At 39.4% G+C, this 18,573-nt stretch overlaps 1 protein-coding gene across 1 annotated transcript in view; it reads right to left on the bottom strand.

Annotated features, from left to right (window-relative positions):
- Positions 1–663: 663 nt before the first annotated feature.
- KIT (KIT proto-oncogene, receptor tyrosine kinase) overlaps positions 664–18,573 on the bottom strand; it is a 53,381-nt gene continuing 35,471 nt past the window's right edge. Inside the window, exons 8-21 of the mRNA XM_053941605.1 lie at positions 17,169–17,283; positions 15,765–15,958; positions 14,574–14,680; positions 14,355–14,481; positions 13,992–14,096; positions 13,794–13,904; positions 11,993–12,143; positions 10,117–10,205; positions 9,635–9,762; positions 6,813–6,935; positions 3,130–3,241; positions 2,941–3,040; positions 2,211–2,316; positions 664–1,087 (exon numbers count right to left, since the gene is read on the bottom strand). Coding sequence (XP_053797580.1) covers positions 962–1,087; positions 2,211–2,316; positions 2,941–3,040; positions 3,130–3,241; positions 6,813–6,935; positions 9,635–9,762; positions 10,117–10,205; positions 11,993–12,143; positions 13,794–13,904; positions 13,992–14,096; positions 14,355–14,481; positions 14,574–14,680; positions 15,765–15,958; positions 17,169–17,283 — 1,694 coding nt within the window. The 3' untranslated portion in view covers positions 664–961. The remainder of the gene's footprint in view (positions 1,088–2,210; positions 2,317–2,940; positions 3,041–3,129; positions 3,242–6,812; positions 6,936–9,634; positions 9,763–10,116; positions 10,206–11,992; positions 12,144–13,793; positions 13,905–13,991; positions 14,097–14,354; positions 14,482–14,573; positions 14,681–15,764; positions 15,959–17,168; positions 17,284–18,573) is intronic.

Raw genomic sequence — 18,573 nt, 5'->3', positions numbered from 1 at the left:
ACGGCCTCTTCTCCAGACGCAGTTTACTGGAAGCAGCCTTCCTCCTCTCTTTTGACCAATTTGGCAGGATCCACCTATCTTTGGTGAACACTTTTAGATGCAACTATTAGCAAAACAAATGTCAAAGTCTTTGGGCACCCCAGGCAGAGGGCCACAGAAGCAGCTCAGACTCCATGGTGGAGTAAGACCCAGCAACGGGCAGCTTCATCCTGGCAGAGAACGCACCGGTGAGAAGCAGTGCATATATCCATGGAAACAGTGCAACTGGTCTGCAAAGGTGACAGCACAGGTGGGAAATAAAAATGCAAATCCATGCTCTTCCTCCCTTCTTCTCTGGTTTAAACCCCAGAGCTCCCAGGAGGTTTCCAGCTGTGCAGATCAATTTTGGAAAAGTCTTGGATCCTTCACCTCTTTTTCCCAGGTAAATACAGCACCCTCACTGGCCGCCAAACTATGATACCTGTCTGGGAAAGCCTCTCAGGCTTGGTAGGATGTGGAAAGGGGTTTACAAAATCATCAACTTAATACTTGTTTATTTTGTAATTTCAGAAAAACAAGATTAACTAGAAAATGACTGTATGCATTCCAGGCACAGATCCAGAGATCAATCACTGCAGATTTGGTTTGATCTACAGTCATCCAATTCCACACCCTGGCTTATGATTTCTTTTGTTGGTTGTTTTTTTTTTTTTTCCTTCACATCTGGCTCTCTACTGCAAATACACACAATATAGCGAAATATATACAGCTTCAATTAACACTGCAATGATGCCTGTAACCGTGCTCAGCAGATTAAGTTTATGTATAACAGTGCATGGTAAAGGACAGTATTACAACAACGTTTCAGCTACACAGTGGTAGTAGGAGTAAAAGAAAGAGAAATTACTGAAGTTGTCCCTCTCTCAGCCCCTGCACAATACAAACAGCTAACACGTCTGATCTCCTCTTCTTCACGTGCCACTCAAACATCTTCGCGTACCAGGAGAGGCTGAGTAGAGGAAGCACTGCTGCCCACCGAGTTAATCCTCACCGAGTGATCTGGAGCATTTCCTTGACTAGAAGGTGGGGTTGAGAAGTTGGCATAAACCTGCAGAAGCCAAAGACTGGTGTCAATACTCTGCAGACTGCTCCCTTCACACATTCTTGGAGAGCATTCCTCTCTTAGCCTTTTCCCACTGTGTACTACACACTGCTGTGGAAGGGTTCCAGCTCAGGAGCTTCTTTGCAAACCAAAACAGTGTCAAAAGGTCTTGGGCTTAACTGCTACTTTAAAGAATCATGAAGCTCAATCTCAGTTACTAAAAACACTGTACCTTCCAACTGCACGCCAAATTTCAGCTGAGCTCAAAAAAAAAAAAAAAAAAAAAAAAGCTCAGGTTATTATTAAGCTCCCTCAGAAATCTCACTAATAATTCCTTCAGATTCTTGCTTTTGTTTTAGTAATGCCTGCACCTGCCAAAAATACAGTACAGGATGCAATTGAACACCAGCAGCTTTCAGTTTCCTCTTTTCTCAAATTGTCAGGAAGCCATGTACTCTCTGCCAAAACGAGGCATCCAGAGGTAAAAGGAAGCTTTATTTTTAAATCGGGTTTAAATGTACTTTTGTAAACCCTAGTAATACACAAAGTTATGGAGAGAGAAAATCCAAATTTAGGATGTGCCTCCAGTTTTTCTTTGGACAGTTTTTTCCAGTTGCCTGCTCAGAATAAGCTTTCACTATGGAATGGTTGAAAGAGCAAATGGTTGAAATTTGTCACAATGTACCTCCGAGGTTATGTAAATGGTATTAGGGGAAGCAAGTGAGAAGATAGAGAAGAGCACCAAAGGCCCCACCCCTTCATCCAATGGCTTTCTTAATAAAAACTAATTATGCTTTATTTCTGAGATGCTTCTCAGATTAACAAAATTTTTCATAGTTTAGGATAAGATGAATTTATGCAGTACCGCTGCACTTTGTAACATCAAAATTGTTGTGACAGGTCTATTGTGAGTGAGAAACATCAGTCATGCAAAAATGTTCTGCAGCTAATAAATGTTAGGTATGGGCTTAGATAGATACTGTCTAATGGAATAGCCCAAACATCATTCCTATGACCCACACTGATGCTGCAAAGCTACATAAGTAATACTAGAAATGCAGTGCCTGGGATCTGCTTCTCACAGCTCTAGTGTGACATCTTGCTTGAAACTGCTTAATCCATAACTTACCCGGGGGGCATTATCTGAAAGCTGCTGCTCTATCATCTGTACAATTTGTTTAAAAGTCGGTCTCTGTAAGGGATCAGCATCCCAGCAACTCTTCATTATGTCATACCTGTAAAGATACAAAAAATAAATACTGCTCATGAAGAAATCCTTAGTTCTTATCTCTCCTGCATTATTATTTGAAACAAAAGTGTTGCATCTTCTTTAAATGACTTTAAGAACAGGAATGGTGCTGCTAGCACCTGTGTTTGCGACAACAGAGAGCTCACCACTAATGGGAGGCTCTGCACATAGTGTTCTTTGACAGCTTGTTAAATGCCAATCCATTTACAAAATAGTGAATTAAGAATGTCTCATAAAGATGATCAGTAGCCAGTCCTCTTGCTGTCAGGAAGTACAGCACAAATGCAGATGCATTTGTGATACGTATCGCTGACTTCTTTATCTGAAGTAAGAGTGTTTAATTATGTTCTGTGATCTGTCAATAATTTATTGACAGAGAGCAGGTGCCATGACAAAGTGATCAGATGGCACAAGCCATGAGCATATTTCATTGCTTGTAACAACACAGGCATGTATTCTGCTAGTTAGAGTACATGAATTATTTAAAACATGAAAAGAACTTTAAAAAGTGACAATGGGACAGTTCAATGAGCCTTAGTGCAAGAATGAAAGCTTCCCTTCCTTCACATCTTTACTGATGTTTAGATGATTGGAGGTGCTGGTCACTCACATTTCAGGCGGTGCACACTCAGGGCTGAACATCCTGTATCCCTCTTTGATCATTTTATAGAACTTGGAGTCCACAGGTATCCCTGGATAGGGGCTGCTTCCTGTTGAGAGAGCAGGTGAGCAACATGATTTCTGTATCTACAGTAAATCCCAAGATGAAACAGATATGAAGCACACATAAGGAGTTTACCTAAAGAAAAGAGCTCCCAAAGCAATATCCCGTAAGACCAGACGTCACTCTCAAAGGTGTAGACGCAATTGAAAATACTTTCAGGTGCCATCCACTTCACAGGAAGACGAGCCTTCACAGGGAAGAGGGAAAAAATTAAGACAATGGACATAAGGAATAAAGAATTGACAAGGTAAAATCAACTTGTTCTGGTTTTATGTGCATTAAATATTTTTAAAATCTAGAAGTATCCAATCAAAAAAGAAACTTTTAGCATTTTAAAGTCTCCAAGTGCTGCATTGCTAGTGATCCATCTTTCTGTGGGTCTACCAAGCTAATACTGTTCCTTGCACTCTGACTTTCTGAATACTGTTTGACTCCTTCTGTCTAGTTAATAAAGGATATCAGGAAGTCAGAGGAAAATAAAATAAGTGATCAAGGCATGGTTCCTTAAGCATGTAAGCAAATCTGCTTTGGTGGACTGGCTGGCACAGGCAGCCAAATAAGATTCACATGATCGAGATGCTTCAAGGCTTTAGGCAATACATCTGCATTAACTCCTCAGTCTATCAGCAGAAAAAATAAAATTCAAATTAAAGTAATATATATTCATATATATATATTTTGGGCAGAAGTGTTGATCTGCTGGAGGGTAGGAAGGCTCTACAGAGGTATCTGGACAAACTGGATTGATGAGCCAAACCAATTGTATGAGGTTCAAAAAGGCCAAGAGGCGGATCCTGCCCTTGGGTCCCGACTAGCCTATGCCTTGCTACAGGCTGGGGGATGAGTGGCTGGAAAGTTGTCCAGCAGAAAAGGACCTGGGGGTACTGGTGACAGGAGCTGAACATGAGCCAGCTGTGCCCAGGTGGCCAAGAAGGCCAATGGCACCCTGGCCTGTGTCAGCAATAGCATGGCCAGCAAGATCAGGACAGGGATTGTCCCCCTGTGCTTGGCACTGCACCTCAAATCCTGTGTCCAGTTCTGAGCCCCTCACTACAACACTGACATTTAGGTACTGGAGTGTTTCCAAAGAAAGGTAACAAAGGTAATGAAGAGTCTGGAACATAAAGCCCTACAGGGAACAGCTGAGGGATCTGGAGTCATTCATCCCAAAGAAAAGGAGGCTGGGGGAGACCTTAGTGCTCTCTGCAGCTACCCAAAAGGAGGCTGTAGCAAGGTGGAGATCTGTCTCTTCTACACAAGTGACAGGACCACAGAAAATGGCCTTGAATTGTGCCAGGGAAGGTTTGGATTGGATATTAGGAAAAATTCTTCACCAAAAGGGCTGTCAAGCATTGGAACAGGCTGCCTGGGGAAGTGATGGAGTCACCATCCCTGGACATATTTAAAAGACATGTTAGATATGGGGCTTAGAGATATGGTTTAGGGGACTTGGTAGTGCTGGGTTAGCAGTTGGAGTGAATGATCTAAAAGGTCTTTTACCACCTGAACAATTCTATGATTCTGTGATTTTTCATAAGTTTGTGTGGGAATAGAAACATCCCTTATGAATGCTAACTGGAGCAGAAGAAAGGACACAGGAAGCCTTTGCATTTGCTTCTACCTTCCTCTCCCTGGTTTGCCCTTTCCTTGTCTGATTGTAGGAGCTGGTCAGACCTCTGTCCTAAACACTCTTCCTGCTTTGGAAGAAACCAGACCTTTCTTCCAATGATCAAAGGGCTTGAACACATCTCATGTGAAGAAAGTTTGAGAGAGCTGGGATCTCTCAGTCTGGAGAAGAGAAAGGAGATCTCACTGCAGCCTATATAAAGAGGACTTATGACAAAGATGAAGAGAGACTTTTTACTGGGGCCTGTGATGACTGAACAAGGAAAAGTGGCTTTAAACTGAAAGGTCATGAATTTAGATTGGAAACAAGGAAAAAAAATATGATGGGGATGGTGAGACACTGGAACAGGTAATCCAGAGAGGTTGTGGATACTTCATCTGGGCAACATTTCAACACTGGAGATGTTCAAGGTCAAATTGGATGGCGCTCTAAGCAACCTGATCTAGTGAAAGATGTCTTGCCCATGGCAGAGGGATTGGACTAGATGATCTTAGAAGATCCTTCCAACCCAAACCATTCTATGATTCTGTGATTCTATGAACTCAGGAAACTTAAAGGATAACCTAGACAAATAAAACTCAATTGCACACTTCCCTCCTAAGCTGCTGGTCTAAACTTCCTACTCCCGGGACCCTTTATGAGCAGGCAGCTCTTCACCCGACCTTGAGCCTGAAAGTAGCTTGGTTACACTAAATGCTACTCAATATTTTGTCACAGCAGGCATTCATGAATTATTTCAGCTCCTATTGCTCCCTAACCTGAACTTCCAGGCAACCAGTGGCTGGTACTGACATTTTGAAGAAAACCAATAAACCTGTCTGTCTCACAGCCTACAATAAGGATGCTGTAGGTACCTGAGACATCAAGGCCTGCTGGGTAACAGCACTGCAGCAGAGTTATGTCATACCTGGGGTACCACGGATTGACTGAAGTTAACTGAGTGGCAAACCCCTTTGGTGAGAGATGCTCAGGTGTGGGGTTTTCTCTCTTTATCAGCTTGCCAAGGCCAGGACAGGTAAGCTTCAGTTCATGTGTTGTCAAGCCCCTAAGTAATGACCAGCCCCTCATCACTAAGATCATGGAGCCCTCAGCTGAACAGAGATCTTCTCCTTTGAAAAACAGTGCAAGTAAAAGCTTATGTACTCTGAAGGCAGCAGCTGGCTGCACCTATCTGACACAGACTTAAAACACTAAGCCAGGCAGCACAAATCAGTTTGAGATACAAAATACCTATACTTCATAAACACTTCCCCAGCTTAACCACAGAGAAGCTCAATTTTCTTTTGTAGTAGGGCTCTTTTTACTGCACTGGTACTTTAAAAGGGACCACAAGTGCTGCCAATGTAATCTGCATCACTTCAAAGTGCCTTTGTACCCCTCCAGAGGTTTAATAGGTACTTGTGAGGTCGGTACTCTTCTACATGGGAGGTTTTAAACTTTTCTCATCAAAATATAGTGTCTTGTTCCAGCCCTGTTACAGGGTTCGAACTACAGCTGCAAGCTAAAGTTGTGTTTGTTACACATATGAGGTTAGGATATCTGTATTTCATCAGAGAAAACCAAGATGTTTTTGCCTCCCATTGATGCACTAATCAGTAAATTCATGCTTCAGTTTTCATTGTCTGAGTGCTCCCTTATGGAAAAGGATAAGCTGCAAACCCCTGATTATTTAGATATTTTTAAAATAAATTATTTCAATAATGGACAAATAGTGCAATGCCCAGGGAAAATGTTTCCAAATAATTCCAAAATTTAGGACTGGGATACTAGAATATTTCTATGTCAAAACTAGCAATTACTTACAGAGCAGTACCTTTGAGTAAATTCATGTATAGTAAGAAGACTGGACATTATATTGGTGCAGCAAAAACATTTCTTCCTCTACAATATACATTCAGGTATAAGCAGATATTTTCCAGTATAACAAGTATAAACCAAGGATTTTGTCAGCACACACATCTATGTCAGAAATTTCCTCCCCTAGCCAACATGGATATATATATATATATACACACACCAGAACTGGAAAATCTAGATTTCCATCTAACTAAAAAAGACTTTTATTTGCACATCAAGACAACAGGAACTTACTTAACTTAAAACAAGTGTATTAAGTATCATGTATACTTACATTTCCTTTGACCACGTAATTTGAGTCATTCCTTATATCTCTTGCCAGGCCAAAGTCACAGATTTTTGTAATTCGACCATGAGTTAGAAGAATATTTCTTGCGGCCAGATCCCTATGAATGCACTAAATAATAGACAAATAAACAAAACTAGTTGATAATATCCCTAACAGGCTTGGTTTTATGTTTACTTAGCTATGCAACTTACTGTATTCTGCATTTTAAGGCAAGCTGTAAGTCACAATGAAGCCATGTGCTAATGAGCTTACTCAGATGAGTAAACCTTCGGATGTCATATCTTTACAATAATTACATCAATCCACAGTAATAAGGTTGTCTATGCATTTAGTTTAGAAAATACCAGTTGCAGCCATTTAATTTTGAAGTGTTTCACATTCTCAGCTAAAATTTAATGTACTTTTTTTTGATTTATCAAAATCATCACTGGCTTGTTTCCTAATACAGGACAAAATAGAGGGAAAATGTGGTTTGTTTCCAAAATAGTCCCAATATTCTATTAAGTAGCCATTGTCATTGATATAGAAGTGCTGAAAATAGGGGAAATTATGGTAACAACTTCAAAGCACACAAACACAGAAACTGAATCTATAATAGAAATACTCATCTGGAAAACGGAATTATTAAGTACCTACAAGAGCTTAAGCAGACTTAAGTATTTTAAAATAGTGGAAATTCTCACATGCCAGTATCTTTCAATGGATAGTCATGCATTCAGTGACCTAACCACCTTATATTCCAGTTTTTACTTTAGAAGTGGGCATGTGTTGGTAACTGCAGTTCCAGAAGGGTGCCTGAGTTTCCCAGCAGATGTGTTTCTTTGTATAAAACTGTGGAGCCCATGTGTGTTTGTTAGAGAATGGAGGTGATTCTCTAACAAAATGATTTCTTCTTTCATCTGGAAAGGAAAGTATTAAGCTTCAGCTTTACTGATGGTATTTAGCACGCAGGCCACAGCTGTTTAAAAAAATAACTGAAGACAGTTCAATTTTTCTTTTTTCCTTGAAATACATAACTTTTGGAATTTCTAACCAAAAAATGACCTAAAATATCAAAGGTTATGAAAATCAAGCTGAGAAAGTAACTGCAGATTGCACAAGTAATTTAATCTCTGTCCCTTTAGCATGTTTACGCAAGGAACGATTTTCAGTAGTTCCACTGTTTTGGTAGACTCTCATCCACTTCTGTATACAATGCATTCTGCACTTTGCCTATGTACAGCTGTCATAGAGCACTGAAGCAGTAAGGTGAAGGAACAGCCAAGAGTCAGAATGGCTCTCTGCCTTGTTCCTCCAGAATCAGTGCAGTTTGCATTGAATAGAGACTTTGTCCAAGGGAGGAAGCTCTGTCTTGCGATTGAGGCACTGAGTGCTTAAGGCAGTTGCCCCCCCAGAATAAGCTCCTATCTAGACTCCTGCACAGCCTTGACAAGTAGTGGAAGAGCAGCTGGGTACTCTGTGTGCTGGTCTTCATGGACCTGCCTGCCTCAAGGATGTGAGGCAGTCTGAGGCACCTTATCTACCACCCACAGCAGTCTGCATTAACTAATTTAACTGCTGGAGCCAAATAGTCTAAGTATACACCAACTGAAGAGGACCAGTAACATTAGTGCACTGCAGTTTAACTCTGTGATATAGGTGTTAACTCAGCACTGCCAAAGCGATACTGCACATTACATCCATCCTCAAGGTGAGGCGATGTTACATTCTTTACTGCCTTTGCTATTTAATGCCACTGTGTCTGTTAAAATGGAAGGACTATAAAGAAAAAGTCACCAGGAATAATACATAGTGGATCCAGGGGCTACTCTTTAGGAACACAGACGAAATACAGAATGTCTGTGCTAAGCACTGCATGTCCTCAACAGTGAAGGATGCAGGAGTGTGGTGAATCTGTGTATCATCTGTAATATGATATGTTTGCACGTCAGGCCTGTTTTGAATGTGTTGATAGGTGAAAAATAAACTAAAGGCTTATGCTTTGGTTTGGAAAAAAGAAGAGTTGAAGAAAAAACAGAAGTGCAAAAACAAGTTTTAATGTGCACTTTCCTCAGAGCAGAGTTCGAGACAAATTTCCCAATAGTAACACAGGACTCCAGGATTGTCTTCCTTTCCTTGAATTGCCTAAGTTTGGTTTTACACTTCATTTGTAGTAGCTGCATTAGTTATAATGCTTACATGTTAAATGGCATTTTTGCAATAAAAGGTAATAATAACCAGGTAGATACTAATTATGCTGTGCTTAAGACTTCTTTATAAATCCCCTTCTGTTATGCAATACCTCTCCTATGAAACCCAGAGGAATGTCTATTATGTTCAGTGTAGCCAATGAAGATTTTTTGTGGGTCTCTCAGCTGATCTTATCTTTCCAGAAAATTAAAAATGAAGACATCTCCTGTGAATTAAGCCATGCTTACAAAAAAGAGCACACAATGTGATATCTCCCCTGCTTAAGGCAGTATTCTGCATGAGAGAAGTACTAAGTGCAGCATTGTTTAAAACTCATGCAAATAGATTACCTTAGCACTGATTCGACTACCCTCAGCAGTGGATATGCAATAGCACTGCTTCGTACTGGCTTCTGTTTTAGGGGATATAAAACATCACTTTTGTCCAATAAACACAGTACACAGCTCCAGCACCATGCAAAGTTTCAGGTATGGGAGGGAGCCTATCAGTTTGCAATGCTTGGTGAAAAGAACATTGAAATATTCAGCATCTAAACACACAGATCGCATTAAAACACTGAAAGTGACAAAAAAAATCTACTGATTTCAGAGTCCATCTCTGAAAAATTCTTAACTTACATTTTTGGAGGCAAGGAAACTCATGCCCTTTGCCACCTGGTAAGAAAAGCTTAGCAGATCTTCTACATCTAAAGCAAGTTCATCATCTTCCGGCATAGAAAGGGTAACATCCTGATCATTGTAGGATCCTACACAATGTAAACAACAGCAGCTTTTGAGTTAAGCAAGTGTAATCATGCAGAAATCACGTAGAGTTGTTTTGACATTAAACAAAACAGTAATTTTAGGAAGTACCAGTCTAGAATCACATAAATAGCCCATCACCAAAAAGTAAAAAATAATCCTGATACTCCATTTAAGTGTGAAGAAATACAGGACACTGTAATTTAGCGTATTGTTCTTTTTCAAGCCTTCTCACATCAATTACTGAGTTTTAAGTGTCCTCATTCACAAAAGACAAATATGCTAAAACGGAACAAATCCATGAAGCCCATCTTCCTGCACTCCCATCAGCAAACAGAATTCCTTGTCGCTGAACTCACCAGACTTCACTGGTCGTTTTTTGTCAGCCTTTGGTGGGACTGCATATGATACTCCTGGTTTCATATCCATGTACTCATTGGCAACATCACTGTAGAGACAGCAGAAGAAACATAGTTTAGTGAAAAAGGTCTCAAAAGCTATCCAAACAAAAAGCCAACATCAGGCCAACCTTCTGAATAATTGCTTGACAAATGATCACTTGACTGGAAATTCATGGGTGTCTGAAAAAAATGAAGAAATGCCTGTACAGAAAGAGAAGTTTGTTGGTACAGTTAATGGAACACCTCGAAGTTCGGAGTTGGCTCAGGTGAGCAAACAAAACCATTCACATAAATACTGTTTATACAGACTTCATTCTCTGTAAATTAACATCCAGATGTTTCACAGGATCTGCTAGTGCTTCCTTTTTCTGCTTAGGCCAACTTCTACCAGACTATTTCAGCAGCTCAATTGGCAATTGAAATTCAGAAAACAATTGGTAAAAAATGTTAAATTTGGAAATTCCCAAGTTCCATAGGGGATTCATATGTATTTCAAAGAATTAGTTGAGGCTTGGGACAGCCATCTGCTAGATTCTTTTAAGTTTAAATTTTCTTATTGCTATATATAATTCAAATGTACAGATTTTCATACTACATGGTTTATAAATATACAGTTAGGCACCTTTAGAAATGATGGATGTAGTTTGGCATTTTTCACTTCATTACCATTAGAATTCATATACTTCCTTAGCCTGAAACATCTGCTTAGTTTAAGAACAGTAAATGCAGCCACAAGGCTAACATGGGAAGGAGCAATGAGATCACCAATAGCTTTAGTTACCACCAGAAATATATCTGACACATTCAGCAGCAGTAAATACTAACACAAGAATTTGCAATTACTCTTCTGTTAATAACTCAATTTACAATTTGCTGTTTGCAAACTCAATTTACAGTAACTCAATATGCTTAAACAGCAAGACCCCTTCACTGAACAGAGGGCACACATCCAATGGCAAATCACAGCCTTATGTTCATCACCCCAGTGGTCCCAACCTCTCTGGGGCATCCCCAGCTACCCATTTATTGCCATGGCACAAACAGCTTCACCAGTACTATGCCTTGCTCGGATAAAGAACTCTTCCAGCTCCTTAGGTCTGCCTGCTTCTTTCGTGACTGCCAACACGAAGTAATGGGCCCAATGGGGCAATAAAAAGACTAAAATTTAGAATGGGCAGGTATTTTAATAGGCCCTGGGTTTTGGTAAGCTGTCTCTCACTTTGCAAACGGAAGGAAATCTGCTTGGAAACGCCCTTGGAAAGAACTCTGGGATGGTATATAAAACACAGAAGTTAAAAATATACAGATGAATTAAGTACAAGAGCCATCTCAGTCATGACACAGGTTGTTTCACCACAAAATGCAGTGAGCTGTCAGCGGCAGCCTGCTGCTGACATTTTAAGACACTGGTTGATTTTGTAAAAAGTCATTTACGAAGGCAGGAATTTGGGAGAACTCAGGATACTAACGGCCTGACACTGGGAAAATTGTCATTCATGCTGCCAAATAAGCACTACCAAAGTTTAATAACAATAAACACAAATATGTACAATACTTGGAGCCAAGGAGGTGCATGAAATAACTGCGGAAAATTTGATAAAGAAGAAAAACAAAGAGCGCATACAATCCACTCTGTATATAATGACACTCTGTTCGAATAAACCACCCCCTGAACAAATAGCCTCTTAATTAAATTGTTTTCTTGTGCAGCAGAGAATCTTCAAAGCCTGCTGCATTAAATGTTTTTGCACACCTCTTATCCCTAATAAACTTTGATTTCTCCTCCTTCCCGATCTTCTAAAAACACAAGTACATTTCAGCAGGTCATACTTACGCTGCAGGCTCTGACTGATGCAAAAGGTTCTCATAAACAGCTGCATCTGCGTGTTCTTCATGTTTTGGACAAATAAATGAATCTCGTTTCCGTCTCAGAAAATTTAAAAGATCACCATAACAGCAATATTCTGTAATGACCAGAGTGGGACCTGTAGATGCATATAAGGTTTAGAAAGCTGGTGAGTATTGTTTTTAAAGCAGAAAACCTTACATAAAGCTAGCATTCAGTGAAGCACACAGGCTGGCCTATTAAAAAATCACACTGTCTAGCACTGTCTAGACTTGAAAAGTTATAGAAAAGTAACCCAGCATCTTCCCTTTCACAGATGAACAACTATGGTCCAGATAAAGCTGTGTCCCAATTAATGTTCTGCCCCTCAATAGCATAGTATTGTATAAAAATTCAACAAATAAGTCTTTTTCCATGTGATAATGTTTCTGGCCAGACACATCTGTTTGATTTTGCTTGCTTCCTAAAGGAAGTTATTTGTTCCAAACATTAAGAGTAACTCAAGTTTCAAACATTAATCCTTTTGATTCACTTCTGTTTACAGTAGAGCTTCACACTCCTTCAGTAATGTTTTGGAAATGATGTAGAGCATTATATTCTGCAGTATAATAGGGAAAATCATTCAAACAGAACAGCCCACTGCAACAGAAAACTACATTGCACAAGGTCTTAGAATATTAAAATGAAATCAGAAAAGGAATTAAGTCATCTTCAGCATAGATGTTTATAGATCAAATATATGTCTTTTGAGTGAATGACTCCAGCTACAGACCTTGAATATATAATTACACTGTGTGTTATTTCATCTCTAAGTTTACTCTGTACCATCATTTCCTAACCTCACTGGTTTATTTCCATTTTTCTGCAGTTAAAAATTATAGCTTTCACAATAGCAAAAGAAGTGTTTGTGGTGTGATTTTCTTACAGACACCACATTTTTCTCCACTGAGAGAGACATACATTCGGGCCAGTGAGTCAACTTAGTTGGATGCTTAAACAAAATTGTTTCATCCTATTTTTAAATAATTAATTGTGAGAAATGTTTTGCCTTTGTCTATATGAATTTTTACAAGTTCCTTTTCTTTGAAAAATATGTAAGAAGAAATACCATCTTTCATATTAAATGCATACAAATTAAAAATACAAGTTTTTATCACTCTCTATTGACACTTCAGGAGGTTTTGTAGCTGTAAGTTTTGTAGTTTTATTGTGTAGGAAAACAAACTTATGAGGTTAATACTAAATATGAAACATTGTGGTTGTACAATACTTTTTTTGGCAAATTACTTTTCTCAACTTTCTGCTGCTTAGAATTTGTACTTTTAGTGGTGCCTTAACAGATACACTTGCAGTTTAAACAGAAGGCTGGAAGACTAGACAAGACAAGCCTGTTGACTTCACCTTGGATACCAACAAGGAACCAGTTCTCATTAAAGAGGAACAGTGTGGTGGAGGTAAAAATTTATACCGTACACTTTATCATCTCTCAAGAAGAAAGCACCCAGTGGTTCACATGAAAGAGAATAAAAGAAACCTTCCTGTTTAGCTGCAGCTACATTGGTCTTACTACTGTTTTTACAGTAGCAGTTGAGCCTAAAATCTAGATTCAGTAATTCATAGGTGATAATCATGATGATCTTAAACCTGTCTAAGCATGAAATGTAAGATTTTAAGATGAAATTTATCATTTCTACACTTAGAGCTGCACCTTGGATTGTTCCTCACAAAGTTCATCCTCCTGGCAATTAAAAAAACCCAGAAATAATCAATAATCTGCAGATAACCCCACCTCCAATAGTGCAAGCTCCAAGCAGATTCACAATATTAATGTGGTTTCCAAGGTAACTCAGCACTTTGAGCTCTGACATCAAGGCTTCTCTCTCCGTTAAATGGGCACTTGCTGCAAGGCGAAGCACAGTGTTCAGTATGTAACACACCAGCCAGGTGGAAGAGAGAAAACACAGTGTAGTATACTACAGCAACTTACTTTTCAACATCTTTACTGCTACTGTCATAGCAGCATCAGACTTAAATAAACCATAAGCAGTGGCTTCAACAACTTTCCCAAAAGCTCCAGCGCCAAGGGTTTTACCTAATAAAGCAAACAAAATACTCTGTAAGGACTTTGAGTTCTTCCTTCGGAAGGGCTCAACATTTTACTTTATTATATCAAGGTAGCTATTGCAGACACGCCTGCTTGCCTTTTGTCCCAAGGCAAGAAAGAGCAATTATCACTATCTGCATTATTGTGCAACAGCTTTGTGACAAAACCCTGCTGTGTTTGACCAAAGTCTCATATGAGACCTGAACGTTCCACCTTGTAGATGAAGTTAAATAAATCTAAACTAACCAAAACTCAAACGGTTTCTAGGAAATTCCCATTTGTGATCATAAGGAAGTTGTGTTGGATCTATGTAAACATAGTTGTTTCCATTTATTTCTTCAACAACTTTCCACTGAACTTCATACTTGGGTTTCTGGAAAAGAAAGAGAACGGCTGTTACTACTGAAGACTGAACATGTAGCTCACACACTTTTTTAATTCAGGCAAAGGGGCTTCTGGTTTTACCTGCAAATATATGTACACCAGGATCATGACTATGATGCACATCAGTCCTGCAGCAACTCCAAATGCAGTTAGTAAAGGAGTGAAAAGGGTATGTGTACGGATTTGCTCTGAAAAGAAACAGAAAATTCTCCTAAAAATACTGAACAAGAAAAGCTAAATTAAAAAGATGCTGGTGAAAACCTTTCCTTGGCTCTTTTTTGTGAAATACAGTTTGGGGTTTTGACTTTCCCAGATGTGTTCCAGGTGTATCAGAATGTCCTTCCTGAATGAGCTGTGGGAGATGGAGCTGGCACAGAAACCATGCAGTTCAATGCCTTCGGAGTCTCAGCTTCATTAATTCAGGAGGTTTGGCACTCAGATCAGTTAATGCAAGGGGTTTGCACGATCTCAGTCAAGTCAGGTTAAAGAAAGAAGCTTTTATCTGAAGTCCCAAATTCTTCTCTTCCCCTTTGCCCCCCACCTAAGTATGATCACTATAGCACAGTCTTTACAAGGAGAGGTTGTGCCAAGTAGCGAAGAAATACCATTCTACTACAACCCATCTGCCCCAAATCTGAGGTATTTGTTTGTATGTTATATCTGGGTGTAACAGAAAAAAAAAAAAAAAGAAGCAGAACATTTGGTTTTGCAAAGAAGAGCACAGCTTTACAAACACATTTCAAATCATCTATGTTCTAGTGGGTTTTTCTTCTCCCCCACAAACCTACAAATACCACTACAAAACTCATAAGCCCTTTTGCAGTATGTTGTTGTTACTTCTTTTATAGCAGCAGGACACTTAGGCTCCAGGCAAGCTGGGGACTGCATTTTTCCTGAGACATTGTAAAAACCTAAAATAAAATGCAATCTTTCTTTGAAAAAAGAAATGATGGCTTAAATAGTCAAAACAGAAAAACAAGAAAACAAAAGGGAGAGAGAGGGGGAAAGCCAGGGTAATGCTGTAGGTGGTTTTCCTCTGTGCTGCACTGACAGAAGAAACACATCTACCTACTGCACTGCAGAACAGGTGCCATAAAAAGACAATCCTACAATAGTCATTGAAAAATTAAAGCAAGACTTTGACAGGCAGAACATGCAAAATAGTGTGTTATCATGTGCTCAGCCACAGTACTATAAACCTTCTTACAGCTAAACCACTTAAAATCCTTTTCCAGATAGAGCCACACACCACCCATGTTTTGTGGATGTTACCTTTAATAGCAAAGTTGAAGAAAGCAGAGCTTCTGTCCCCGTTGCTGGAGGCCTCACAGCACACGGTGCCGGTGCTCCGGAACATGCTGGCGTTAATGGTGCTTTCAACCAGGATTCGTTCAAATGATGGTGCTGATGAATTTGTGTAACCAATTTTGACATCCATGGGGGATATTGTTGGTGAATCAAAACACCTGGAGAAACAATACTGACAGTTACCTGCAATGGATTGCTATCTGAAGTGCCAGACCAACAGAGAACTGAACAACTCCGGTCAACAAAGGGATTCAGCTGAAGATCTTAACCCTGAAACAGCCTACTCATGGTGTCTCATGGTCTTGTATGTAGTGGGAGAAATGGATACATACACTTAGGCTGGCCCAACTGGAGACCATGATGAGTAAGAATCTCAGGTTTTTGCTGGAGAACATGTCTTTTGGTTTGACATACCTAGGTCTGTAACTTCTCTATGGGTTTTATACTGTATGACATACATTTTCAATTTCATTGTCAAGCAGTTGTGGTCTATTACCCACTTCTGAAAATGTTCCCCAAGCATCATCTTATTACAGCACAAAAGAAGTCCATGATATACATAAACACCATTAAGCTTATATGCAGTCAGAAAATAGCCAGTTCTTTTCTCTCAAAATGTTGCCTCTCCTTCATATGTCATATATTTACTACATGAGCACACATTTAAGATTTTAAAAAAGGTACTATTTGAAACCATTAAGGGAATAACAATTATTTTAGACATAAAACAAATTACAGTGGTGGGAAGGAGACCCGTTACTTGATAGTATGATATCTATAACCATGGGGGAAATCAAGCAAAACCTTAAAACTTGCTTCACAAATGCTCACTCATTTTACAGTGAAACTCTACAATCTTCTTATAAACAGCTGGTTTTAAAAACATTCAACTTCATTCATAACAACTGGACTTGTTTACTTGTCATATGTTTCATGTGAACAGAAATCTAATTACATTATGTCTGGAAAAATTACTTAATTATGCAATAAAACAAATTATAACAGCCATATTCGCAAGTGATTCTGTGATTGCCATTCTGTGAAATTGCATATAGAACATGTGTCATTTGGGGCCAAGCTGATAAAAGCCATAGCTAGCTTGCAGCAGAAACTTTGGCTTTTACTTTTACACAGCATAAAGTGTTGGTTATTCCCCTTTCAAGGACAGAATATAAAGGAGAAAAATGAAATGTATTCCCACTTTCTCACAAAATAGTCCAAATAATGCAATGCCAAAAAGGATGAAAGCCACAATGCAACATTTGAATGTAACTATTACCAAGTCATTTCATGTTCTTAATTTGTAATTAGTAACTGGATATGTTGCACCTAAAATAACCTTTGGTGACTCTTGTTTACTTAACTTACCTCTGCTCAGTTCCTGGGCAAAAATACCAGTATATGGTAGGGGCTGGGAATCCAGCTGCTACACACTGGAGAACACCATTGCTAAGTATATCCAGAGTGAGAATCTCAGGTTTTGCTGCAATAAAGAAAAGCAATAGTCATCCACTAGGGGAACACAGAATGTACACTGCTATTTGCTCTTCACACCAGCAACCTGTGAGCCTCATAATCCATGGAATCACTCTGGTGAGCAAGACCTTCTTATTCTCAAGGATGTCTGGGTCTGAACTGCAAAAATCTAACCTCTGTGAAAATAGTAATTCTTACACTGAATGCTTGGGCTGGACATTGGAAGAATACCTCATCTCCCCATAGTATTTGATGTGATGAAAAATCCTAAACCATCAAAGCCAAGAGCTTAAACAACCCAAAGAAGTGCTTGGAACAACAGCCAAGTTCCCATTCCTGCACAGCATGACTTTACCCATCTGTAAAAAGGACAGTGTCTTCCCAGTTAAAAGCCTACTAAATCTGTCAAACCACACCCCTCTTAAATCTGCCCTGTGTATTCAATATTACCACTGCAGCCAGGAAAGGAACTACAATGTAAAGCAACCAGTGCAGACCTCCCGACAGAGGACATAACCTCTAACATACACCCCTCTAACATACTGAACTGCCCAACTGCTCGATTCTCTGGAATATTGCAGGTAGAGGAAGCCAACACTTGGCTGAATGTATTAGCTTTCCAAATGAGAATTTGTGATTGCTCTGGTAGTTTAGAAAGCAATTAATTCAACCAATGCCTTCTGTCACATCCTGCATAGGAGTTAGTCCTGCAGTTGGTTTAGGAGCCCCTGTCTCAAGTATGGCAGGCAACCAGTGCAGTCACGTGGACTTCAGAGTCATTAGTCCAATGTCATAGGCTTCAGCCAAGAGCACCACCAACACAGTAAGGGTTTTTTTCCCTGATGAAACTGGAATTGGTGACCTTACTTCCCTTAACAACCTTAGCTTCGTTGCAAAATCACCTACACAGAAGTAAACAAAAGAAACTATGAAAGACCACATTGCAATGATTCTGCTCACCCGATAGATACACGTAAAGAGCCCATTACCAGTTAATATGGCTTTACAGAAATGTAAGCTGAACTCCTAATTCTAGAAAGTAGTGTAGCTGTACAGACTGCAGTGGGAAAACATAGATTTATTTCAGATAAAACCCATGTCTGAAGACTGCACAGCGTTAGTTTTTAATGAATCTTCTACTCTCTGATTAAATTGGAATCAACAAAGCACACGTATATTCTCAATCACATACCACCTCCTCGTGACTCATGTTACAGGAACCAAATGTTCTTTCATTTCTAAATCCGCATGTTGTGTTTTATGCAAAACACCAAGAACCAAACATTGTTGCAAAATG

This window comes from Vidua chalybeata, chromosome 4 (genome assembly GCF_026979565.1).
Source record: "Vidua chalybeata isolate OUT-0048 chromosome 4, bVidCha1 merged haplotype, whole genome shotgun sequence".
NCBI classification, from domain to species: Eukaryota; Metazoa; Chordata; class Aves; order Passeriformes; family Viduidae; genus Vidua; species Vidua chalybeata.
This window is presented reverse-complemented; position numbering and strand designations above follow the sequence as displayed.